At 43.6% G+C, this 26454-nt stretch overlaps 1 protein-coding gene across 1 annotated transcript in view; it reads right to left on the bottom strand.

Moving 5' to 3' along the window:
- Nucleotides 1–1925: 1925 nt before the first annotated feature.
- LOC310958311 (neuropilin-1a-like) overlaps nt 1926–26454 on the bottom strand; it is a 90827-nt gene continuing 66298 nt past the window's right edge. Inside the window, exons 8-18 of the mRNA XM_083929205.1 lie at nt 25262–25406; nt 21828–22003; nt 21544–21699; nt 17692–17836; nt 13156–13338; nt 12481–12525; nt 7277–7414; nt 5032–5333; nt 3512–3608; nt 3365–3409; nt 1926–2243 (exon numbers count right to left, since the gene is read on the bottom strand). Of these exons, the coding sequence (XP_083785331.1) occupies nt 1969–2243; nt 3365–3409; nt 3512–3608; nt 5032–5333; nt 7277–7414; nt 12481–12525; nt 13156–13338; nt 17692–17836; nt 21544–21699; nt 21828–22003; nt 25262–25406 (1707 nt within the window). The 3' untranslated portion in view covers nt 1926–1968. The remainder of the gene's footprint in view (nt 2244–3364; nt 3410–3511; nt 3609–5031; nt 5334–7276; nt 7415–12480; nt 12526–13155; nt 13339–17691; nt 17837–21543; nt 21700–21827; nt 22004–25261; nt 25407–26454) is intronic.

Here is a 26454-nt window from a genome sequence, read left to right as displayed (position 1 = left end):
GGCTGGACACACTTGCGGTTAAATGTTCCACAGTCATTTTGTGTGCCAGTGAGAAACGTCGGCGGTGAAAATATGTCTGTTTCGATGATCCGTCCTTGGCGTTCTGTCATTGTCTTAGCGGTGCTGAGGTTGTCCGTTTTACCCTGTACAAAAACATTACTTCCCATGAGGCATTTCTGTGGCATCTATCTGTAATCTCCACTCTGTTACAAACCCTTCCCTTTCCCAGAGCACAAACAGAAACAGAACGACAAAAATCACAAACTGGCAACCAGATCACTTTTGTAAAAGACGCACAAACAACGGCGTTTGTGTCTCGGTCTGTTAAAACGGATATTTTCTGTACAGTTGAGAGATCAGGGTGCGTTTGATTCCAACATAGAAAGGATACTGCGGCACTGGTGTCTTTTTCTATAGAAAAAGGCGCTCAAATATATTAAAACCTATGTACAATATGTTGGATGTGTCATGTGCCATGAACATGAGGCATTCAGGGCTCCTACACGTTTTCCACTCTGAAACTCCATCGTTTTCCCGCTTAACTTTGATTTTTAACATTTCAGCGTGTCAGTACGACAAAGACTGTCTTCAGAACTACACCGACATGTGATATTTGACAGTACGCTTACATTTTACTTCCACCACGCGGTCCAAATCAGTTTGTCGTTGGAACACTTTTGTGTTTCCATCGTCCAAAGTCGTGGATGTACCAATAGAACCGCTCCATTCCTCCCGTTCTTTCATTCCCCTTCTTTTGAGGTACCGAGCACACTGATCCAAACTAAAAGATGGAGCTAAATCAGCAGCCTGTTGATTGGTGCAGACGTTCCTCTGCATTGGCGGAGAAGAGGAATACAGAGCAAGCAAGTCCGCCCACATTTAAGTAGTACTGATCTTGTGTCCATGTACATCTCCGTACGGGTTCTGAAGGTACTATACCCAAAAGGTTTGATGGAAATGTGGCTTTATACAACACATTTGTAGTCGTATAATCCCAATTTGCTAAAGTTTCCAGACTTTTCCACATGCTTGCGTGTAGGAACCCTGGACAGACGCAACGCCAGCCGATGAGAAAAACAACAGGCAAAAAAACAAGGCAACAGAAAAATTGGAGGAAAATAAAGGCACTGTTGGAACTAGACACAGGTCAACGGGTCACCATGGCACCCGCCTTTACACGCAAACGTACATGAATGCACACACGCACACACACACTTCATGTATAAAGATACATGAGTGTAATGCACACATACACACCTACATCTAGACTGAATGACACATAGAATTCTGAAATGCAGATGTATATGAATGTGACAAACACGCACGCACACACACACACACACACACACACACACACACACACACACACACACACACACACACACACACACACACACACACACACACACACACACACACACACACACACACACACACACACACACACACACACACACACACACACACACACACACACACACACACACACACACACACAGCGAGCAAAAGAGGCAGATATAAGAATAGCAAATTTCAAATACTCCGCTCTTTCTGTGAAACTCTGAAAAACAAATGAGAAAATGAGAAAATTCACAGGCTCCGAAAAACAAACAAACAAACAAACAAACAAAAAAAATCATATCTTTCCATAAAAATACACAAATGAAACTCTCTTCTGAATTGGTCTCAACACCAGCATGTGATTATACGAAATCAACAAAGCACGTCGAAAAAACAAATAGACTCCCTAGTTTTCTTCTTCTTTTTTTTTGCTGTACAGATTCTTTATACACAGTGCCCCCTACAGGTCAGTCCCTTCCACTGCCGCTCCTGAGAAAAAAACATTACGTTGGCTCACTTTCAGCCCACCCTGCTGTCCCATTGGTGCCCCCCCCCCCCCTCCTCCCACTTGATTGGCTGCGTCATGTGTCCACGCGGAGCGATCACGGCTCCGTCTCTCTTTCCCCCTCACGCCTCTGAATAGTTAGTCTGTCCGTTCATCTTGTCCTTCTTTAGCTTCACGCCGTCCACCAACTCAAAGTTATAGTTTTCCAGGGCCGATAAGTTCCTGTCCGTCATGCTGCCCTGCGAGCAGGCGCAGTACAGGACGACCCCGCAGATGGCGCCCAGGAAGACGCCCAGCGCGGACATGGCGATGATGGTGATGAGAATGGGGTCCAGGGTCTTCAGCATGTTGCCCGGGCCGCCGAGCTCGCTGGTCTCCTGTGAAAGGGAGTCCAGAGCTGCAGAAGAAAAAGACGGACGGAAATTATGTTGCATTCAAATGACTCGGGATTACAGGTTTAAAAGACCATACTGGCGTTTCACAAGGCAGGCAAGAACACTTCCTTATTGTTGCTTTCATTAAACTGATATATAATTTACAACGAAAGCCTCATCTTTAAAGTGTAATTCAGGCACAAAATCATCCCAGGGTCTTTTTCCGGCACTTACATACCGCAAATAAGCCATCGAGACGTTTTTTTTTTTTAATGTAACAACTATTAACGGAGAAATCTGGGAGAGTCGCTAACAGCCGGACGTGGCTAACAGTGATTAGCTCGGGGCAGTACGGTGAAGGCATTTAAACGTCTTTTTTAACCACTAATGCTGCTCAAAATAACAGCAAACCTCTGCAGCAGCATGAGTAGAGTCCCTACACAGAAAACGAAGCACCAATGGGCTCCTTCCTTTTGGATTGACTTCGGTAATCCACTTGAATGGACTTTACTATGAGAGGAGCTGGTACAGGGGCCAGTAGGAAAGTCTTTAAAACACTTTTTCAATAAACTCAGAACACACTTTTTTCTTTCACAACATCCATCGTTCTTTGTTGTTTGTCTTCTGGGTTTCCTCACGTTCTAACTTGTGAATGTTGTAAGCCTGTGAATGCACTCGTTTGTCCAGGTCGTCGTTATCCCCGAAGCAATTTCAGTCAAAAGCAACCAAGTCCAGTTGCTTTTGACTGAAATTGCTTCGGGGATTGTAAATGTCGTGTCTTCTTTTAGCAGCACGCTCTTAAGTCTTGGATGTCGGATATTCTCTGAACGCACCAGCGAAGAACGGGCTTCCGCACACTCTCCTCACAGTCACAACTGCTTTGATATAAGTTTTATAGAGGAACACACAGATCTACGGTCAACTGTTTGCTATGGCGGTCTGGCTATCGCAAAAAGTTTTTACGCTCTTTCATAGAGAGAGGAAACGCTCACACCACAGCTCAGCGCTTCATATCAATTCTACCCTTCTGTGCAGAGGCAGCTACGGTCTGTGGAGATGTGTCCAGTAAATACAAGAGTATGTGCAACCAAATTGAACATATTGACAGTGGAATGACAAAACCGGAGTCATGAATGGTACTTACGTAGGATGAAGATTTCAGTTGGCGGAGATGTGGGAGCTTCTGGATCTGGAGGAGAGAAAACAGCCTCAGTTAGATCAAATCAAATCTAACAAAACACTGGACGCTATAATGGAATACTGGTGTACTACGTGAGTTAGAATAACACACCCTTGCAGTCCTCAGCACCGAGTCCATCCATGATCTGGATGTTGTCCACAGCTATGTGACCAGCACTGCGTCTGTCCGCAACACCTTCCACCACCACCTGCACGTAACAGCACACATGCAGGAGTCAGTCGGATAGCTTAGATGCTAAATGCTCAGCAAAAAAACTATCAACGAACCACAAAACCTTCTTATCTTTAAAGGTGTAATACGCAACTTGTTAAGATCCCTGGTGAATCTGGGTGAAATGAGGATAAGCGTGTTTTACACTGTCCCCCATCCTTTGGGATGTGGGGTTGCAAGTTAAATCTGAGGGGTCATGAGATAAATAAAATATGAATATGAAAAAATACATTTGTGCTACACTCTTCTGACCTCTAAAATGTATCCAAATGAACAATATAAGAAGAGAAAATCCCTGTTTGATTAAACAGTTTTAGGCTCGGCTGCTGACCATGATTTGCAACGCGACTCGATTGCCTCCAAAAATAATAGTAATAATAAGAATAATCTTTATTTTTGGTTACAAAGTGCTTCACACACTGAAGCAAATTCAAATCTTCTTCGCAGCAGTGTGCTGGGTTGTATGAATAAAGGCGAAGGACTCTAATAAACTCAATAAACCCGGATCAGTCGTGGGGACCGAGCTGGCTCCTCTGGAAGGGGTGGTGAGACACAGAATGCTGGGGAAGGTCCGATCCATCATGGAGAATGCCCCCCACCCCCTCCACAGCACCCTGGACGGCCTAGATGTGCACGGGAGCGCTACAGCACGTCCTTCCTGCCTGAGGCCATCAGGCTTAAGAACACACATGTAGCCTCCAGACCTGTGCGTTCCAGCTGAACACATGAAATGAATGGTGTGTGTTTACCTAGGGCAGCGGTGTCAAACTCCAATTCACAGTGGGCCAAATTTAAAAACTGGGACAAAGTTGCAGCCAAACTCAATAGCTACAAAAAAAATAAAGACTACAAATGTGCATGTGTTCCCTTCTCTCCAGATGTGTAACGTTGAACCTTCTCAGTGCAGGTCCTTGTGCTTGTCGTGGTGTTTCTTACAAATGCAAATCTCAGTTACCTCTGTGGCAACTCAGTACTTGTTTTTCTTTTATTACAATTCACCTGGTTGTGCTGCCTCTTTCTCTAATAGACATTAAAGATTTACAGTTGTTCTGCCACTTTGAGGCTCAATAACAGCACATCAACAAGATTTGAGATCAGAAATGGTCCAAATGGAAAAGGAAGACTCTAAAAATAACTCTAACCTTTAATGTCTCAAATAGAAAGCTGCAGGGCACAAAGAGGAAACGTCTCGAGAAGACAAAAAGAGAAATAAAGCATTTATTTGTAACCACAACAGTGTGCAGACTTCCTTTGTGCCCTGCAGCGAAGCATTTTTTGAGTATTTTTACCTGGGTGTGCACACTCTTGGTCTTTCTTCAAATAGAAAGCTATCCTTTAGTCATTTTAAATCCTTAAGGACAAACAAATATAAATAAATGACACATCCACATCTGTCTTACCTGATATGAGACGCTGGAGTGCGGCAGCAAGACTCGCCCCTCCCTCCAGCGGCTGCCCTGGTGGCCGCTGACGGTCCACAGGACGTGCCCCTTCTCCCCCTCCTTCCTCTGCGTGATGTGGAGCGCCCCTGCGTGTTCGCCGAACATGTGATACCAAAAGGACATGCACAGGTCGGCGTCCGGCGCGGTGATGGGCAGGCTGGCCAGCTTCGCCACATTCAACTCTTCAGCCTCACCTTCGCCCGTTTTACCTGGCGTGTCTGTGTCATCCTGCTGCATGTAGATGAAGTTCCCCGGTCCACCTGCAGGGGGCAGCAACAGACAAGGTAAAGAGATGGAAGAGGACACATCACTGCTGATATACTGACTCCATTTCACCATAGATTCAAAATAAGACCTTAATAAATAAGACGGTCTTCTGTGCATTTAAATGAAAACAGGCATCGATATGATTGAACTCTCACTTTCAACATACACTAATTTCACTGCACTGAGTCAGCTGCTAAAATGTGAAAGCCTGTCCGTGCTGTCGCAAGTGTTTCTCTGTCTGCTCCTAAACTTGATAACATCTGTGATATTGTTCAGTATTAAGCTTCACACACTCCCAGAGACGTCACATTCAGGGACTTTACATGCTGGAAACAAAGCACTGTCAGTATCAGCGTGCTTCAGGAGAGGATCAGACTTGACACCAGAGGAGCCCATTTTTTACTCCAGATCTGGTTATGTCAAGAAATCAAGGTGAAATCGTTCATTTTGGAGCCGCGGCTGCCTCCGCAAAAGCATCCATCACGGGAGCTTTGCATGGAGAGAAGGTCAGAGAGCTGAGGCGTGCTGATAAGTCTGAGGGCTCGGAGTGTTCTTTCAAAAGTCTTTCAAGAGCCATCCGTTCATTTTCAAAAGGTTTTGAGGATCAAAAGCATCGGCTAAGTTTGACTCAGGGCTGACGGTACTGCATGTTCATAGACATTAGTGGATTTATTCCTGTTTTCATGATTATATTAGACATTTTATTCCTGATTTCACGAGTGTATTTCTATTTAATTCAGATTTCAGGGGCATGTTTGTGTTATCTGTCCTGTTGTTTGCCTATAACTCCGTTATTGACTCGACCCGGAGTCTGTTTTTAGAAAGCAAGGTAGTCTGACTCAGTACCATGAAGCAAATTTAACATAGCTTAGGCTCAGCTACTAGCAACGTATTCTGGAAAACCACATCGAATGAAAATGAGTCAGATTAACCAAAATAATAATAAGAAGAAGAATTCCTTTATTCATCCCGCATTGGGGAAATTCAATTTCACTCTATATTTTTTCATTTTACACACACACATGCTCAGACAGGACCTATATACATGCAATTAACGGAGAGATGTTAGAGCGAGGGGGCTGCCAGTGACCGGCGCCCCGAGCAGTTGGGGGTTCGGTGCCTTGCTCAACAGCACCTCGGCAGTGCCCAGGAGATGAACTGGCACCTCTCCAGCCACCAGTCCACTCTCCATTCATGGTCCACACAGGGACTCGAACCAAGCCGGGCTTAATTAGTCACTCTATGCAACAGGCCCCAGTTAACTCTTATAAAACAGCTTAATCTTAATGAGGTTTCCCCGTTCAAATGAAGAAAAAGCTATTGTTGTGCTTAACAGTGCTGACACAGTGTCATGTACAAAGTTCAGTTAAGGGTTAAACGTATTCATCCATAAAAATAAACTGGAAATGACAGCGATCCTTTTCTGTTGTTGAACAACACACAGACAATAAATACTCACCAAAAAACCCTGTGACACTATAATGTTAAAAGTCCCATATTGTAAGTTAAATTTATTTATTTTATTATAACACACGTCCTATCTCAATACTGTGAAAGTATCAAAGAGCTCGATCCACAGACAGGTGTCGAAATGCGTAACGGAGCGGCTCCAGGCTGAGCAGAACACCATAACTTCATGATAGTTTGTTCACAAACTCCTTGTCCTTCAGAGGAATGAGGTTATGTGTCTAATGGGAATTCCCTAGTACACTGAACGCATCTTTTCCTCTCCTTCTTAAAAAAAAACCCTAAGCCCTGTTGTGAATTCCCATCAGCGCAGACTAAAGCGGGTTATTTAAAGCTGAAGGTAGTTACAAATCTTCCAGGAAAAAGGGTTCAGACAGGTTTATAACAGCTGCATGAGAACACGGAGAGCTGCAGAGTGCATCTATCGAGTGGTGCTGCTCGAACACAGAGGTGACCAGATATGTCCTACCTGTGTGGTCCAGGGTGGGCCCTCTGTGGACGGTGGAAGCCCCGTTGGTCTGGATGAGCCACTCGGCCCCCGTTCCCGTCTCTCTGGTCCAGCCGCAGAATGATGAGAAGTCAAAGTTGCAGGCGAACCACACGTATGCTACAACAAAAGGAGAAAGAGCCGTTGGAGTTTGCCGATACACTCATCACTGTCGGGTGGACACCCCAATAAGGACATGAGCAAGTGGAGGATCACACTACCCAAGATCCTCCTTTCCTGAGCACAGTGCAGCCACACGAGCACAATCCTTCACTGGCTTTCCTGTCTTTTATAGATGTAGGGGCGAGACCCCCCCCCCCCCCAAAATTGACCCCATATGTCGTTTGTACAAGCAGCTTATTAAGACCCATATTTACATTTTCTTATGTCTGAGTTGTGGCAGTGATTTGTATTGGCCTTAGTTATGAAGGGTGTAAAGGGGAAGTCAGTGATTATAGCGAGCGAAAGAGAGACTAGAGCGCTAAAGTCAGCATAAGGAGGAGGTGGTGGTGGTGGTGGTGGTGGTGGTGGATGGGTGACCCAGGAGACCAAAGTCATCGTTGACCTATTTTGTAACTATGTCATAACAAACAGTGCCTTTTCTGTCCCAGGACGTGCATAAATATGCATCAACATGAATCAACATTACTGCATCTGTACAGTACATCTATCAAGCAAAGCGTCCTGCACTTCGGCCCAGTTGTCCCAAATTGAAACCATAATAAAATTTACATAGAACAAAAAATAGGAGTTTAGCCCATCCCCAACGTCTGGCATCACAATTAAGAAATACAATATATTTCTCTTGTTCAAAATTCATAATGTGTTGGTGAAAATACAGATTCACGTCCCGGTTACCCTGAAACATTCCGTTCCCCTGTTTTTTTTAAAACTCATTCTGATTTTTTTCTAGATTTGAAAAGCCACTTTATGTATTTGAGGCAACATTTACTCATTTGCTAATTCTATGCTTAATTTCAGTACTGCCGCTCATATGTGGTGGAGAGGAGGACACTGAAGAAACTGTTATCCATCATGGATTATCCTCTCCACCCTCTCCAACTCACACTGGTCAGACAGCGGAGCACCTTCTCCAGAAGGCTGCTTCAGCTTCGCTGTCGTAGCAACAGATACAGGAAATCTTTCCATCACTGTATATATTAACTCTCTCACCTCTGCCTGACAGAGAACTCTGGTCTCGCTACTGTTTTTTTTTTGTTTTGTATATATTATTATTGTTATAGTATATTTTGCATATTTTGTTGTATATATTATTATTGTTTATTGTTTATAGCACACTGTGCACTGTATATATACACTATGTATATATTGGATTATATTTATGTTATGTACAAAGTTTTTACTTGCTGACCCACTGCTGCTGTTATATAATAATTTCCCAGTCTGGGATCATTAAAGTAATTCTAATCTATTCTATTCTATGAAGTATTTGTCATTAAAAACGAATGCAAAAAATAAACGTAATGGTCTGACATTGATCATGACGAGTTACAACATCCAAAGGGCACCGATTGGGCAGAAAGATTAAACTACAGTTACAATCATGCTTATTTGAACCCAAACCATGATCTTTTACTGCACCTAACTTAAGTAGTTTTTATGCCATCTTATTTTGCGGAGTCACAGTCGAGGCCTCACTGTGTGAAAGGGAAATCCCGGTGTAAAATCATCCCAGGGGCTTTTTCGGCAAATGCGCTCATCTATTATATCTACTATTAACAGAGAGATCTGGTAGAGACGCTAACAGCCGGATGTGGCTAACACTGATTAGCTCAGGGCAGTACGGTGAAGGCCTTCAAACGTCTTTTTTAACCACTAATGCTGCTGAAAATGACACCGAACCTCTGCAGTAGCATGAGAAGAGTCCCTACACAGAAAACAAAGCACCAACAACATAGTTAGTGAACCCAGAGTTCATTAAAAGAGTGTTATGAAAGTCCATTTAAGGCGATGACCAAATATAATCCAAAAGGAAGGAGCCCATTGGTGCTTCATTTCATTTGTAAGGACTCTTCTCATGCCACTGCAGAGGTTTGACGTTACCTTGAGCAGTATTAGTAGTTAAAGAAGACGTTTTAATGCATTCACCGTGCTGCCCTGAGCTAATCAGAGTTAGCCACATTCGGCTGCTAGCGAGTCTACCCGATTTCTCTGTTAATAGTTGTTACATGAGAAAATTGTCTCGATGGCTTAGTTGATGAGTGTATTTGCTGAAAACGACCCCGGGATGATTTTACAACGGAATTTCACTTCAAATAGAAATGCTCGACTGATTGTCTGCGTCCCAAACAATTTCTCTGCAGCCAGGAGTTTGCTGTGATCCCCATTTGGAACAGCAAGACTTTTGCCTTTGGACATGGCCCGACAACACGTACAAAGTACTATTATGAGCTGCTGGGGTCCGTTTTATAATGACTTCACATAATACTCAGGCACCTCTCAGACATTGTACACCCAGGCTAAAAACTATGATCGTGTGCGGTGTTCAGCCGCTAAATTGGCTCCAGTTTAGACGGGGGAGAGGAGACAGCCTGAGGAGGAAAGTCTTGTAACATCAATATTAGAAAGCTGTTCCTGTTGTATTGTACACGCGGTATAAATTGTATAGCTTGTGGAAAACATATCGTGCCAAACAAAAGGCTTGTGTGGATGGAACAGGTTGAGAAAGGCAGAGAGAGACAGTTGTACATGCTGCACAGCGCTGCGGGGCACTTCCCTCCACAGCCTGGTCGGAGCACAGGAACTGAGACGTCACCGCTGATAGAAAACAGCGCCAACGCGTACAGATGTTTGGGATCAGGACATCAAGAGAGGAACGGCAGGACCTTCCACGCAGAAAGGCGTGGTGCCACCAACATGCAGATGTGGCCCCTCGGAAAAAAAAAAACCCAAACAGAAAAAAAACAAACATTTCCCTTCCTCCTCTCTGTCTGTGCCAGCAGTCGACTGGCGGCAGCGGTTCACCACAGCATCCAAATGAATGCAGGAATCTCTGAAGGTCTGGACGTGTTGTTTTCTGAGAGGCTAATAGGATGCAGAGATGACCGTGAAGCCGGTAACCCTCCCCTGTAACCCCAAGCTGTCTTCACGCAATGCTTCGACTCAGCTAATTGAGACCCATGAGGCCTCTATTCTCTCTCACCAGCTCTCACTCCATTCTTCTCTTCTACTCTCCCTGTCTGTCTCATCTATTTATTCCTCTCGCAGGCTCTCCCCGTCTTTGTCTCTCTGTCGCTGCTACTATCCTTCCTCCCCTCCTCCTGCGCTTGGCAGGTTCCTCCGAAATAAATTGAATTCGGTGTATTCACGAGGCACGATAAGCTGTGAAATGGTGCTAGGCAGGTGACAAAAACAAAGCACTCCATTAGGCTTTAAATGTGCACCGTATGCAGCCCCACCAACCTCAATGTCTAAGCCTGGAAGCCAGAACCACATCTATAAAGACGTAGGGTCTGGCAACGAGCGATAGAACTTCCCAACCCGAGGCGTGGCACCAACGCATGCATTTTAAAATACCACTGCACGCAATTGGATAACATCACGACTGACTACGACCAATCAGAGCAAAGAACAAGGCGAGGACTTCAACGGCGCATCTCTGTCGTCAACAGTTACGCCCGCCCATAACAGATAGTACCATTTGATTGGTGAGTTGGGATTTTCTGACATAGTTAATGAGTTCCAACGGTGCGTGCTCAGAGGCAGAGGCAGTGCAAATTGAAATGGGCTGGTGGTGCGTCTGTGTGTATTTCTGGAGTACCAGCTCCTTTAATTGGGCCAAATATCCGGCGATCTTTTTGAATGGGTGGCTTTCGGGAACACCGGGTTTCTCCTTCAGCTATTGCACCCACTTCCAAAACCTTTTTTCGTACCTTAGCCAAGTTGTTTTGATGCCTCACCCTAACCGTCACCTTTTCTTACCTAAACGTAACCCTTGCGGTTCACTTCACGTCGACGTTCCACGGTGTTAAATCGAATGATGCCGTGCTGCCCGACCCCAAACTGGAGGCTGAAGATAAATCTGAAGTCACGATGATCAAAGCAAAACATAATTCATGCTACATGAATTGCTTTTCTCTTTATTCTTTATTGTCCTTGCTGTCTCCTTGTTTTCATCATGTCATAATGTTATTCTATTCTTATTTTTACTTTATATACTTGTAATTATGTATTGATTTCTATTTAACTGTGCCCTTTTCTCTATTCATCTATGCTTGTGTCTCTCTTTGTGCTGCTGCCACCTCTGGGGATCAATAAAGGCTTAGCTTGTGAAACATTGGTTATTGTCACCTCTTTAGGCCATTAGAAATCCTTAAAATGAAACGGTCTCAGGAAGAAAACACTCAAAAACACAAGACCTGTGAAAGGGAGCTGCAGGCGGACATTGCTTCATGTTTTTAGTGTGATCTAGTATTTTTTCTTTTACCTCTTTGTTCCCCTTTCCATACTTTCCCTATTTAAATCTGCGTAATGTATTTCATGATGATCCTGATGAAGGCCACCAGCCGAAACGCGAATTGTTCTATACACTACAAGTGTTGGTGTTTCCAACTCTTTATTTCCCTCCTCGTACCAGAAATGTACCTGTTACTACGTGTCAAGCTATTGTATTATTGCAGTAACCATCTGTTTTTTGACAAACCTTAGACAAACCAAGTTTCATTGATTTAAGAACGAGAGATCTGTGTTGTGCTGTTACTTCATTCGTTCTTCATCTCTGTTCTGTGATTCTCTCTGTTCCAAAAACACACGATCCAAAACAACGCAGGTGGCTTCCTCGACCGAATGTATCAGCATTTCTCTCTGCAGCTCAGTCATGTCAGGGCTGAGCAGCACCGGGCTAAAGTCTCATTTGTGAACTGGGGCGATGAAAAAGCCATTTACTCCCATGAAAGCTGCTTTCATTGTTGTCTGTGACGGCGGTGAGTAGTCCCCGTGACACTGAATGATGGGACCATCGGCTGAACTAATGCACTGATCTGGAAACCCCGAAGTGGCACATTTGTGTGTACAGGTGCCTGTGAAATGGTTCACCTCGACTGTTAAAGTTACCGTACAGAGAAGGGAAGACGGGATGAAAGGTAGAGAAAGAAAAAAGAAGATGAGTGGGAATAAATGAAGGATGAGTAGAGAACATGGAAGCAGATTGCGGCGGACATCCTCACCTGGTATGAAGTCCATGATGGGGTCGACCGCCGTGGTGCCTCCTGCTATAAACAGATGGGACAGTCAGAGAGAGGTCAAAGGTCAGGTTGTTGGTTCCCGCCCACACAGATGCCAACACATACCCAATACACCTCAGTTTACATGAAAGCAATAGCGATAGGGTTGCACAGCAGCTCAGAAAAGAACAAAACTAGAAATCCAAATTATGCAGTGGATGTTTTTCAGAGGAGATCTTTACATTCCCAGTCCAAGTTTGGGGAATCGGACGTCTTTGATTAAATATGACAGTAAAAAAACAAGATAAAGGAGAATTTTGGACATGGATGGAGCAAGGCGAACAGGAAAAAATCCCATTTCAGTCAAAACTTCTACAGCGAGAGGGAAGATAAGGGAGACTTTTCATAATCAAGAAGAGACACTTTCATAGACATGAAAGAGATGAGCGCTGCATGGTTAAGTCAAAGAACGAAGGCACGTGTGAGTGTTGTATAACTTTTTAAAACAGACCCGCACAAATTATTCTAATGCAAAATTCCTTGTTTCAGCATTTTTGACTTATATAGCTTTGCCTCCGAAGCACATTGTAACTTTTTAGGGAGTGCTGCATGAATAAAATCATAAATACAGAAAGAAAAACTACAGAAGAGGAACATAGCAAAGAAAAAGAAGCTTACCCGTCACTGTGTCGTAGTCATCAGGAGCCTCCGTCTCGCTGCCGCAGTCCTGTTGTCCTTCCTCACACTCCGTTACCGGGGTCGTGCCGGGGATGGTGATCGGCGCCGTGGTGGTCGCTCCAAACGTGGTCAAGGGGAGTGTAGAGGCGATGGCCGTGGTGGGAGGTGCCGTAGTTGTGATGTCTGGAAAGGGAGACGGATAAAACGTCATTTGTTTTTGGCCTTTGCACGTACAAGCCGACCTTCAGTCAATTAAGTGGACAGAAAGATCAGTGAAGTGAAAAAAGTTGAGACATGGGGACGAAGTATAACCAAGTCACACTTTATCTATTACACATAACATATACCCAGTGATGTTGAGTGTATGTATGTCCATAGGCGTTGGTGTAATGGCTCATTTTAGACCAGAGCAATGTTCTACAGTCTTTATGCAAGTACATCCTCTTGTGCTTGTTGCATGAGTTTTTTCATTTTCAAGGAACCCAAGAACATTTTTAGAAGCTCAGGAAGTGAACTTCTCTTTCTACAAAAGGAGTTGGTCCCCGTCAAATAGTCCCCGCTGAGGGACTAGTATTCAAAAAATGAGACTTGAGAGACTATTTGCCAACGGTGAACAGTAACCTACTAAAATAGAAAAATGCGGATAATTACCAGACAAATAACAAGAAAAAGGAACTAAACTAAAATGGCACCGTCCAAATCACCGATGCGTTTTAGTCTGGAAACTCAGTTCATTTTGAATTTCCAAGGGGCGTTATCAGTAGTGCAGAGCAAAATGCCTCGGGGTGCAATTGGATAGACCTACAACCAATCGCAGCGACTAAGTTGAGGCAGTGCTTGATTCATTTTGAAGCAGGGGAAGAGAAGCAGTCAGGTCACAAACTTTCAAAGTACAACTAAACAGTACACTAAAATGTGTTTCTGAAAACATTTGAAGCGAGAAAAAGACAATAGAGTAACAGAATCTTGATTCATATTTGATCAGAGCTGCCTAGTTTCACAGTTTGATCTGAGTTTTGTGAGCCTGATAAGCTGCTGCTGGTTACGTTCAGTAACCGCGATGCTCCTCTGTCAGTCATCGTCTTGGTCGGCTGTAAATCTGTTTGGATGGGAGAGGGGCCAGACGTACCAGCCAGAGCGAATGACACATGTCTGCAGATTTGTCTGGTTTCCAGGCTGGAGCTTTGCTGCTCACTGCTACGCTGTAATTCAGACCCTCTGTGTCTCATCACATGCTTTTCAAGGGAAAACTCTTTCAAACCTGTCGCTTTTTAATCAATTATCGGTCTAATGAACCTGACCTTCGCCGTTTCTAAGGTGCGGTGGAAATAGAAAACTGAGGAACGAGCAAAAGAAACTTCTTATACCCTAATTTATTTGATGGGGCTCCTTAAAAAGGTACTGAGAAATAATGAGAAGCCAAGCAGGTTACAGCTTTTATCGCCCCAGCGTGACATATATGAAAAACTAAAAATGAAATATACGTAAGAGGCATCAATAATTTGTAATAACACCTGAAGCCTAATCACACCTTTGGCTTTATTTGTGCAGGATAATTGCGACTCATTTGGAGAAAGAGAAATTAGGGGGTGAATACCAGACTCTCATTGTCAATCCTGCAAAACTCAAGTGTCTTGATTTTGTCTGGAAGACTGAAGAGCCGGCTCTCTTGTTTCCCATCAAGGACCAAAGTAATAATGACAGAAACTCTTGTATCTTGTTAATTTCCACCGTGCAGCTGATGTCTGGTGATGTGCTTTTATGGAAATTAAGCAAATTGAACTTGAATTAGCATATGCAGGCTATGTGAAAAATCCCAGATGGTCTGCATGTAATTAAACTATGTAAGGAAACGTGTTTGCGGCGTTCTGAGTGGGACGCAGGTTTGCTCTCACAACAGCGTGGATGTAAGTCGGTGAATTAACTCAGAGCTTGAAGCGGCATCAGCGACAAACAAAAAGGAACCTGATTACACCGCTGAAACTGATCTGCAGCTTGTTATTTCCCTCTTGTAAGCTTGAGATGGCATCTTGATGTTTTCGTAGAAACAGGAAGACACTTTCCCACGCAGCGTGATGAATCAACAAACACACTTTTTGAATAGTGAGTTGTTCAATAACTCTAAATGAACTTCTGGTTAAGAGGTCTTAGATGTAGCACTTTACATCCAAAAAGGCCCTTAATATATATATAATAGGATTTAATAGCAGCTTGTTTATGTGATAAGAGCACTTGAGGTCAAAGCTTTATCATTATGTACATTAATGAAGGGATCAACTGCTGCAGTGAGCACAAAGGTGCGAGAAGCCTGTGATTTGGATAATTGGACATGATCGCTAAGGTGTATGTTTGTGCGTGTGGAAAGATAAGGGTGGGCTTGTCTCTATCTCATTTATGCATCTTTGTGGAGTGTGTACGTGTGTGTGTGTATGAGCTCTCAACAGTCGGATTGAAGCGTCTCCTGTGACTCTCTGTTCATCTGGGACAGACACAGGCAAGCTGCTTCAAATACCACACTTTTCCCACACTTTTCCCTCTCTTTTCTCTTCTCCTCTCCCTTCTTTCACCCCTAATATGCACAAAGTCTATCTATCTAGTGTCTTTTTCGACACTTAAATATATCAAATAAGCCATCGAGACAGTTTTTTCAGTGTATGATCTAATAACGGAGAAATCTGGTAGAGTCGCTAACAGCTGGAAGTGGCTAACACCGATTAGCTCAGGGTAACACGGGGAACGCATTAAAACAGCTTTTTTTAACCACTAATACTGCTCAAAATATCACCAAACCTCTGCAGCAGCATGAGAAGAGACCCTACACATAAAAAAAGCACCAATGGGCTCCTTCCTTTTCGATTGACTTTGGTAACCCATATGAATGGACTTTACTATGAGAGAAGCTGGTACAGGGGCCGGTAGGTAAGTCTTTAAAACACTTTTAATAAACTCTGGGTTCACTAACCACGTTGTTGCTGCTTTGTTTTATGTGTAAGGACTCTTCTCATGTTTCTGCAGAGGTTTGCTGTTATTTTAAGCAGTATCGGTGCTTACATTTTTTTTTTTTTAATGCCATCGCTGTAATGCCCCAAGCTAATCAATGTTAGCCATGTCCCGCTGTTAGCAACTCTACCGGATTTCTCTTTTAGAAGTTTATACTAGTTTATAAACTGTCTCGATGGCTTATTTGATGTGTGCAAGTGTCGAAAAAGACCATGGGACGATTTTACGTTGGAATTTCAATTTTACTCAGCGCAGGGAAAACACTATTATAATAAGGTGGTGCTATCCGTGGTACCTCCAAAATTCAGTTGTGTCAGCCACTTGATCCATGCATCTATGCAATCATAGTCATAATAGGATCCAAGGATGCTTTACATATAGACCTATTCAAAATGGGTCCCATTTTATTTCGTGTTACAGTGTATGTGAATGACACCAGTGAGAGGAAGTTAACAAGGAACCAGGCTGTTGCCGAACAATGTTATTCCATAGAAAGAGTCCATAGGCCCAATCACAATGTTTGTTAAGAATAACATCTGAGTAGATAACCCCTACAACCCTTACAGAAGCTACAATTCAGTGGTGCTGAGCAAACAGGGCCAAGGAACAACTTCTTATATTTATATATTGCATTTCCTTGGAAATGACAGTTAAGTAGTTTCATTTGATCCGGTTTATACTTGTTCTCTTCGCTTTAAGGCTCAAACAAACTGAAAGCATCTGATGTTTGCCTTTTTTGAAGTACACCTAACCCAGACCAGAAGCATAAAGGGGCGCGTGAAACTGCTTTGGCGCGTCTGTTTCGACCTTGTTTTCCGATTTAAATGCGACTTTTGTCGTCCCATCATCTCTCCGTCTTTGTACTTTCTCTGCTCTATTACTCTTTCATATTGGCTTTCAGCAGCTGTAGTCCTATTACTGCTCATGACATTTCTACATTTTTTAGTTTCGTTAAAAAGAAAATGTAAATGACAAAACAACGGGGGGACTTTTATTGTGAAGAACTGACAGAACATTAAGTGTGTTTATCACAGAATCAGCAAAGCTTTGTTAGCAGGGCTGGAGCACAGCTTAGACCCGCTGTCTCTGCTCCTCTCTCCCAGACTAAGTGTGTCTTGTACGTGTCCTGCCACCATTATAAAATAAACGGAATATAAAGACAAGAGGGAGGCTCTCTCTTGAACCAAGTGTCATTTTAGATGCACCTATTTTGCGGGAATAACATTATATTCACGTGGAAATATATCATACAACCAGGCAGGTCGCATTACAGGGCCGAATGTGGACAAGCAAATATTTAACATCCTACATTTCAGGCATTACGTTGAGTCTTCTTAAATTGATATATTTCGCTATTCAGGAGCTCTAAAATGACCAAAGCATGTTATGATTTTCACGAAATCACCTTCTGAGTTTTAAAGATGATCATTTAGAGACACAGGATAGACAAGAGTTGCCTGAGAGTTCATTCTTTGAGACACATTTTCTATTGAGTAAACGCGGACACCGTTGTTGTTGTTGGTAAATGGAGCTCACCGTCCAGCTCGCAGCCCAGCAGCTCCAGTCGGAGGCCCAGGCCCTCGTTGGTGGCTCTCTCCGGGTAGATCCTGACGAAGCGGGTCAGTAGTGGACCCGTCGACCTCAGCTCTGGGGTGTCGTGGTTCTGATTCCCGATGAATATCTGAGGCAGAGGACAGACGGAGACACGTCAGGGCCTGATTGTACTTTACTTGAGTTTAACAAGTTTTTGCCAGATGCAAAAAATATGCCAATTAAAACACTTATAAAGATTCTTATAAATAGTTTCACACTGACATAATTGTTTGAGTAATGAGGCTCTAAACTAAAGTTGGCAACCTCTGTGTCATTTAAAGCTGCAAATCCTTGGTGTTGATGTCACATAGCTCATAGAAGAAGTGCTTTTCAGAGGTAAGGACTCATTTATTCCACTGAACCTAAGGAAATCTGAGGCCTTAAAGCAGTTTTTCCATCAAAGGCAAATGATAGAGTGGTAAATCACAGTCAAATCTGACTGCTCGTTCCTGCCGTTGTTGAAATGTCGCAGCACTCGTTGCGCTATAAAACCCATCCACAGAGCCAAACACAAATAAAACAAACAATTACACATAAGTCTGCTTCTAATCAAGCATCGGCCGGTTCGATAAAAAAGCTCAAACAAAATAAAAGGAGGAAACAAAGACAAAAGCCAGGAAATCAGAACCAGAGTCACGTCCTTTCATATGTCCAACATGGAAGCAGCACAGATGAAAATAGTTTCCGTCACACTGGGAGCCAAGTGGTGGGACACCAAACACCAAAAGCCCTCGTGCCTGTCTGAAGTGCTGAGGTTTCCTTTGGCCTGATGTATCACAGGCTGCAGTGTGGCATTATGGGTGTAGCCGGGATGGGACCGCGTGTTCAAAAGGCAGAGTTATGACAAACACACCGAGATTTGAGTCTGCACGGGAACAATCGCTAATTCTTTAGCATTTCCCGTTGACAAATACAGTTGTGTTGTTGTTGCATAGCAGAATTTATGGACGTGTAAAATAAAATGTTTTTAATGCATACCACCACATGGGATGACAATGTGGCAAAACCACACTCATACTCTAATTCATTTTAAGCAATAATGACTTAAAGTACACAGTATTTTGGTATTTTTCCAATGTTAATGCACTTCATACCCCAAGCCTTTCCAATTAGCCTATAGCAGAGTTGACGGACCTACTGTCGAGGGATAAATAATAACATTTAATAAAGTCCAGCTCAATTAACAACAGTTACAGTTTGAGATTTATGAAAGTACTTTATACAATCAAAGCGCTCATTTTCAAGGACTGGTGTTTATGCTCAGGGTAAGACAACCAACAGTCCAGTCTCCCACAGTACATACGCTCTCATATTTATGTATGAGCATATGCGGTGAGTCCATGTGCGAACCAGTGCATGTATGAACGCATGTACCGGGCAGGGCCTCACTGAGCCTTCCGGCCTCGTCTTTTGAAAAATAAAAAAAACAGCCTTTGAAACAGAGCACAGAGAAGCAGCGAGGAGGGGACTGAGGAGCATTCAGATCTCCGTCTGCAGTAAATCAGCAGGAGTCTGACGGCCGGCCTCGTCCTCCGCTCTGCCATCTGGAACACATAGAGGAGGATGTCGCACCAACGGGGGAGGAAGTGGGGTCTCCACACCAGCGACATGAGTTTCCTCTTGAGGATCAGAATAAAAGTTACGTAAACCACGAGAGGTTCGAGACCGAGACCGAGACCGAGACTGCTGGGATCTAAGATTTTCAGAGCTGAATAAATAAATGAAAAGATCACCTGCTTTGTCTTTACATCTTCTTTTCCTTATTTGTTCCATTACTTCTCGTGTTAACCGCACAATACTTCTTCTTCCGTTTTGTTCACATTTGAATATGAAGGCAGATCCAGGTGAACAGCTACAAAGCTTACGAGAAGTTTTCCGTGATACTTGATGATAAATAAGGTTGTATATTTCTGTCTTGCTGCTACAGAGCCTGAATGTCCCCTCGATGAAGGATTACTAAAAGCTTATCTTATCTTATACCTTTGATTGATTGTCTGATTGATTTTTTTCCCCAGCTAAAAACACACGGAGGAGGTGATTAGGCTTTTTAGCCCTGAGTGCTGCCTGCAGTGTTCCTCTCGGGCTGCATAGGGCTAGGGCTAACAACCTCCAACAACATGAGAGGACAGCAGCTTTGATTCCTGACAGGTGAAACCCAGGGCTTTAAAGCATAATAGTTGTAATGCGACCATAACTTGATCCGATCGTACTCGCTTATGGGAGTCGTCATCTTGTCATACTTTGACTCCTCCTCCTTTCCGCTTTCCAAAAAGGGCAGGCCCGGGAGCTAGGCTAACAGCACACGCTAGGCTACTAGATAAACAGGAGTAGGAGTCACTGCTGAGTTTTTTTTCCGGGAAGGAATGGGAGTCAGCCTCTAGCCGAGAACACGGGAGTGAAGTGCAGGCAACCAGCATTTATGATCTATGGTTTAAACTGATATTCAACAAGGTACCATGCTAATAGACTGAATCCTTCTGGTGCTCCAGTTTAGCATCTGCAAGTCTTGGCGCAAGTGGGACTCTTTGATTAGCATAACAGAGCTAACACCTTGTGTTCCTAAAGCATCTACTTCTACAGTAGATCGAAGAGCAAACCATCTTGTCACTTATAGTAACACCACCACACGAATGACAGCGGTCCAGGTCAAGTTGACGGAGTTAGCATGCTAATCCTGACGACTAGCCTCCGAGGAGAAGTGAGGGCCAGCGGCTAACTGTCACTAAAGAAGCCAAGCACCTAATTATTCATAAACTTTAAACTCCAATAAATGAAAAACTAGCCTCCCTCAGTGTTGCCATGGAGATATGACCTAAACACACAGACTAGAATGGTTTTTTTTTTTACCAGGCCTTAAATAGGTTTAATTATGCTGTGAAAACGGCCTATTTACCATGGGGGTCAATGAGAAATTTCTCCATTATGACACCTGGACAAATTGGAGCAACCAGGAAGTTGCTGTGGCTTGGATGCAACTAATGTTTCCTTCAGCTCCTCTCTTGTGTCATCTGGATCGTGGCAGTTGAACAGATGTTAATGAGTAACTCCAATTCATTCAGGTACGGGCCGGTGATTTTACATATCATGTTTTTTTTTTGTGGGGGTCTTACAAAGGTATAAATAGTGTTTACAGGTAGATAATGGATAAAGAAATAATGAATGCTATAAACTACACCTATCAACAAGTTTAACTGCAGAAGATAAAACAGCACGTGGGACCTCTGACATGCTTCGGTGGGACAATACAAAGCCTCAGTGAATGAACGAAAGAAGAATCAATCCATCAGAAAGCGAAGTGATAGATAAATAAATAAATGTTATACCCCCCCCCCCCCCCCCCCACACACACACACACACATACACACGGTTTATTCACATATTAAGCCTTTATTTCTTTGTTGAGCTCTATTCATGGCCCTATGTAATATTATTTGCTCTTAGTCAATTTCCCTTTTAAAGCGTTCCTCATGTCAAGGTTTTATTGAGTGCATCAGACAAAAGCATCGAACACACAGCAGAGTTCATATGGAGCAGTCTATAATTTGGGTGCATTTCAACATTTCATCGCGGCCGGTCGAGCGTCTGTCTGATGGCTTTCCAGCAATTACAGATGACTGCAGAGATTTGTTTTCATGTCAACAGTCTTTTATCTGTCTCCTGTGTAATTTCCTTTTTGTTAATCTGTCAGTCGTCAAACATTAGGGCTGGGCTTTACGACCAAAAGCTTCTATCCCCATATAGGTCATTTCATATCTCAATAACATTATATATATATATATATTATAGTAGTAATACCTTGGGCTTAGTGGTGTTGTCCTCCTTGACGATGGTCCACTCCTCTCCGTCCAGGCTGTGTCCCACCCTAAACCTCTTCATAAAGACGTTCCTGTCGCGGTGTTTCCCTCCCTGGATCACCACGCCGCTCACCATCTTGTCCTGACCCAGATCCACCTGCCAGAGGAAAAATAAGATTTGGTTTGACTCAACAGACAAACTAAATGACAAGCAGCTGAACGGGCAGACAATGTGACCCACTGATTCCCCATCATTAAACTTTCAAAGGTCAATATTAAACTGACCTGTAGCCACTCGTTTCTGAAGGGCTGCTTGGTTTGCTGCCCGGTCCAGCCCGATCTCCCCGTCAATAAGCGGGCGTTTTCAGCCACCCAGCCCCGGTCGGCGTACGAAGAAGCGCTGATCTGAGCATCTGAGATCTGGCCAGACACCATCCCCAGCATCCCTGAACAGGGGTAGTCTGTACAGAGGGAGAGAGGGGGGGGGGGGGTTAACAGTGGTGGATTAGAGACTTCTGAGAGGCGTACTGCTGCCATCTTTATCTTGTCACAGCTTTAGTCAGCAGTTTTAGTCGATGCCCTCTGGGTGCTGCTGCAAACTCAAGACTGAAAACACCAGAGACTCATTTATCACGTCTGGAAGGAGTTCGCTTGGACATGGAAAGATGTAGCTTTTGTATAAGCACACATGAGGAACAACGTAAGATTGAAGCAATTCAAAAAGGGCAGAGTTGCTTCAGATACCAATGACACAATGGAATATGATCCAGGAAGTCCAGTGCCAGATCAATCAGTTAGAAGGCAATGCTGGTTTATAATGTCGTGAGGAGGAACTTTACAGCTCTGGAGAGTGGTTATCACACGTTTTTTTAATCTTTCATATCGATGATCGTGAGGTAAATTATAGAAAGACAGAGTTCTTGTTTCAAAGTCATCTTCAAAGTAGAGCCAGGCTGAGGACGTGTCCCCCCGCTGAGTCAAATCCATATGTAGAGGCCTGCACACCATTTCACAATTGTAAGCATGACCGTTCTAAATGTGTCCCAGTTTATTTCCTGTGGCAGTGTCTTTGAATGACATCAGCTGACAGGAAGTTAACAAGGACCAAGGCTGTTACCCCAAATCGTCACAAATCAAAAAAAAATTTCACGAGACTCCAATGGAAACACCATCCGTGTCAATATTACAGAGCACGCACTCTGGAAGTCAGGTGCAGTAGTACAACAAGCCTCAAACTCCGCTTATGGAGGAGTTCAGGATGGATGGTTGGGACAGACGCACTTAAATCGGGGCGGCCGGTGGCTGAGTGGTTAGGCGCTCCATGCAAAGAGGCTGAAGGTCCAGCAAAGGGCCGCAGGTTCGACTCTGACCAGCGGCCCTTTGCTGCAGGTCTCCCCCTCTATCTCTCATCCCATTTCCTGTCTGTCCTATATAGCTTGAAAAACTGCCAAAAAACTAATCTTTAAAACACACACACTGGACTTTTACCAAGCAGACCGAGGTTCACGTCTCTTCCCGTGTGAAAGTGAAACATAATTACACAACAGACATGCTTATTCTAACCCTAGCCACGATCTTTTCCTAAACCCTGCCAAGTAGTTTGGATGCCAAAACCGTAGCAGAGACTGTTTAGAAGAAATAGTTTTTGTCTGAGTTTTGTCACGTGTTTGTCACCACATGTTTGTAACCACGTGTTGGTAACCGCTCGTCTTTATATGACGATTAGGGGATGAGAACAGGTTGCAGTGTTTCAGAAATGTTGAGTTTCAACGCATCTGTGATTTGCAGAAGTGTACAAATACAACATTTAATCCTGGAACCTGGGTTGTTTATTCTCATACCCTTGATTTGAAAAACCTCATGTTTATCTTCTGTAGCTACCTGTAGCAACAAGCCCCCGCGTAAACACAGTCATCCAGGTTATTTTTAACACTGAAACTGAATATATTAGTCAATATTATTTGAGTTCACATTATTAGAAGTCAGGAAGCTGCTGGTTGCAGTTATTTTTTGGGAGAATACTGGAGGTTGAAGGTCTGAAGAGAATGCAGCATGTGACCTTGAGGCTATAAGACAGTCTGTTGTTCAACAAGGCCAGTGTGTTGTTCCAGTATAAGGGGATATACTGGGATAATTACTGGATAACTGAGAGACAATAGCTGTGCTTTTCATTTTCTCGGAAGAAAAAAAACTTAATTAAACTGTAAAATATGTGGACACGTCACTGCGAGACGATTTAAATCCATTATCCACAACAAGCTAGATCTAATATCCGGTCGAGGTCTCAGTGTGATATATATTTGTAGTTGACACATGCTTCCAGAGTTATAACTGGGGCTTAACAACAGCTCCTGAGGACATACATTCCTCCATAATGTGAATTTACAGCCACTCAGTGTTTTTTTTATGGAAACCCCCGACAGTGCTGTCTGTGTGTGTCCATATCCCTGAGTACCAAATGTCCTCCTCCAACTTATTTAAACTGCCTGATTTGGATCAGGAGTTTTCTTTAGGATTAAATACAGAAGTTAGATTAAATGTAGGTCAAAATGAGGATGACGGTGATGGCTACAGGTGCTGGAGTGAATGATAGTCCCGCTGCACGTTCAGTACACTCTCCCAGTTGTGTCATTACATCTCCTGAATCACCTGTCTAGCGCTCTACAGCCTGTGCTCCTATGAGTAAGAGCCTAATATCTACGTTACGGAGGTCTCCCACGAAGAATTGCTTGTAGCACATCAAGGACTGAGGTTTATATTTTAGGATGAGTAATGAGGCCGCAGGATTTTCCTCTGCTCCTCAGTAAAGAATAATGGAAGCCTTCTGTGGGACTTTACGCTCACCTTAGAAGCCAGGATTATTCTAAATCAACAGTGAGCACCAGAAGGTCCTCACCCTACAGCCTATAAGATCCAAGTTTGATTCACAATGTGCAAAAGTAATTTCCTTGTCCCATGAGGTGTTAACGCTATTTTATCTATTCCATCGATTAAGACACATTTTGGGCGCACTCACACTGTCCCTCCGCACCGGGCCAAAACAGGTTTTTCAGCTAAAGCCTAGTGCGTTTAAGGAGTGTGAGTGCACCGGCTCCGTGCATAACTGCGGACCTGAGAGAGGTGGGCTTTTGTAGAGCCCGTTTGCACTTGTACGAGCACGAGCATGCGCACGTGTACGAGCACGAGGCCTAAGGCGGTAGCGGTATGTGCGCCTGTTCGGACATAGAAAATAGAAGGAGGGACCATGCGCGGACATTTAACAACAACAACAATGGCGGTGAAAGGTTCACGTTGGTGTGATGCGGAGGTGGAGTGTTTACTGCAGATTTGGTCGATGAGAATATTCAAGAACAGTCGACAAGACGCACAAAAACTCTGTGGTCTATGGTAAGATTTGTAAACAAAGCGACGCATCATGATGACGTCAATCAATGCGTGTGACGTGTTATGGCGTGATGACGTATAGGCAGCAAGAAGCATTTGCGCGAGGCCCAGGCAGTGTGAGTACAAACGGGCTGGGGCGGGGTGCGGAAGGACAGTGTGAGTGCGCCCTTAATGTGTGTATAAATACATCCCTGGTCAGGAAAGTGCATGTAATGTCTACATAACAACATGTCTCTTTGTAAAAACTTAGAAAATGTTTCAGAAAAGGGAGCGTAGCCTCATAGTATTCACTGTATAACGCAAGTTTGTGTGCTGGAAGTGTTTGCTAACGTTACCTGACGTCCTGCAGCCGTAGACCTCAAAGCGCATGCAGATGCCTTGCTCCCAGGACATGGGGCGGACGCGGATGTAGCGGGCCAGAGTCTGTTTGGGGAGGAAGGAGCGAGCCTCGTCTGTTGGGTTGTGATTACCCTGGAAGATCTGAAGACGAGAAAAAAATAATTGGCGAAATTAGTGCTTCTGTTACTTTGTTACTTTCTCTACTGATAAAACAGAAATGTTTGTATTACTACCACTGTCACTACTATCACTACTACTTTTACTAACACTGGCTGCCACCCCTGGAAGATCTGAAGACAAGACAATACTTCTACTATGAGTATTACGACTTTCACTGACACTGACACTGCCACAACTACTACTACTATTATTCAGGGCTGTAGTCAAGACAGACTTAATCGAGTCCAAGTCAAGTGCAAAACCAGGTCCAGTCCAGTCCAGGTCAAGGCCGAGTCCAAAGGCACTTGACGCCAAGTTACCACCGGGTCCAGAGCACATTGAGTCCTGTGCTGATGCCAATGCTAATACAGTCATTAATGAGTTAGGGATCGATTTATACAACTGATTTATCTTAACATCAAACTGATCAATGTGTAGACTTTAGGCAAAATTCTGTACAACTGATCCCAAATCAGCAGACAGGAACAAGTTGACCAGTTCTCAAGAGCTGATTCCAAGTACAAGATTCATGATCGAGTCCAGTAATAAAGTACTACAGCTCCGCTATTACGATCATAATTACCACAATTAACACTATTATTGCTTGGCTACAACTACTACTATTACTAAAGCTACTCATTGCCACTTATACTTCTGTTGATACTGAAGCAAATCCTACAACTGCTGCTAAACAAGTATTACTACTGTATTAATACATCTCCTTCTACTACTACTGTTGCCACTTTTAGCACCTACTGCTTTTGAAACTATTACTGTTGCTATTAAGCCACCAGCGTCACTACTACTACTTCAGTTTCTAATGTTGCCACAACTACGATTTCTATTGGTAGCGAAAAGAGCGCTGGTACTCTTGATATTACCACTACACTGTGATCACTACTACCACTGACACCACTACTACTACTGCTATTACTGTGATTACTCCTGCTGCTGTTACATCCACTATTAGTAGAACTAGTGCTACTTCTATTGCTACTGGTACTACTGCTAATACTGTGTTTGAAATGTT

Source organism: Echiichthys vipera (assembly GCF_963691815.1).
Source record: "Echiichthys vipera genome assembly, chromosome: 15".
Taxonomy (NCBI): domain Eukaryota; kingdom Metazoa; phylum Chordata; class Actinopteri; order Perciformes; family Trachinidae; genus Echiichthys; species Echiichthys vipera.
This window is presented reverse-complemented; position numbering and strand designations above follow the sequence as displayed.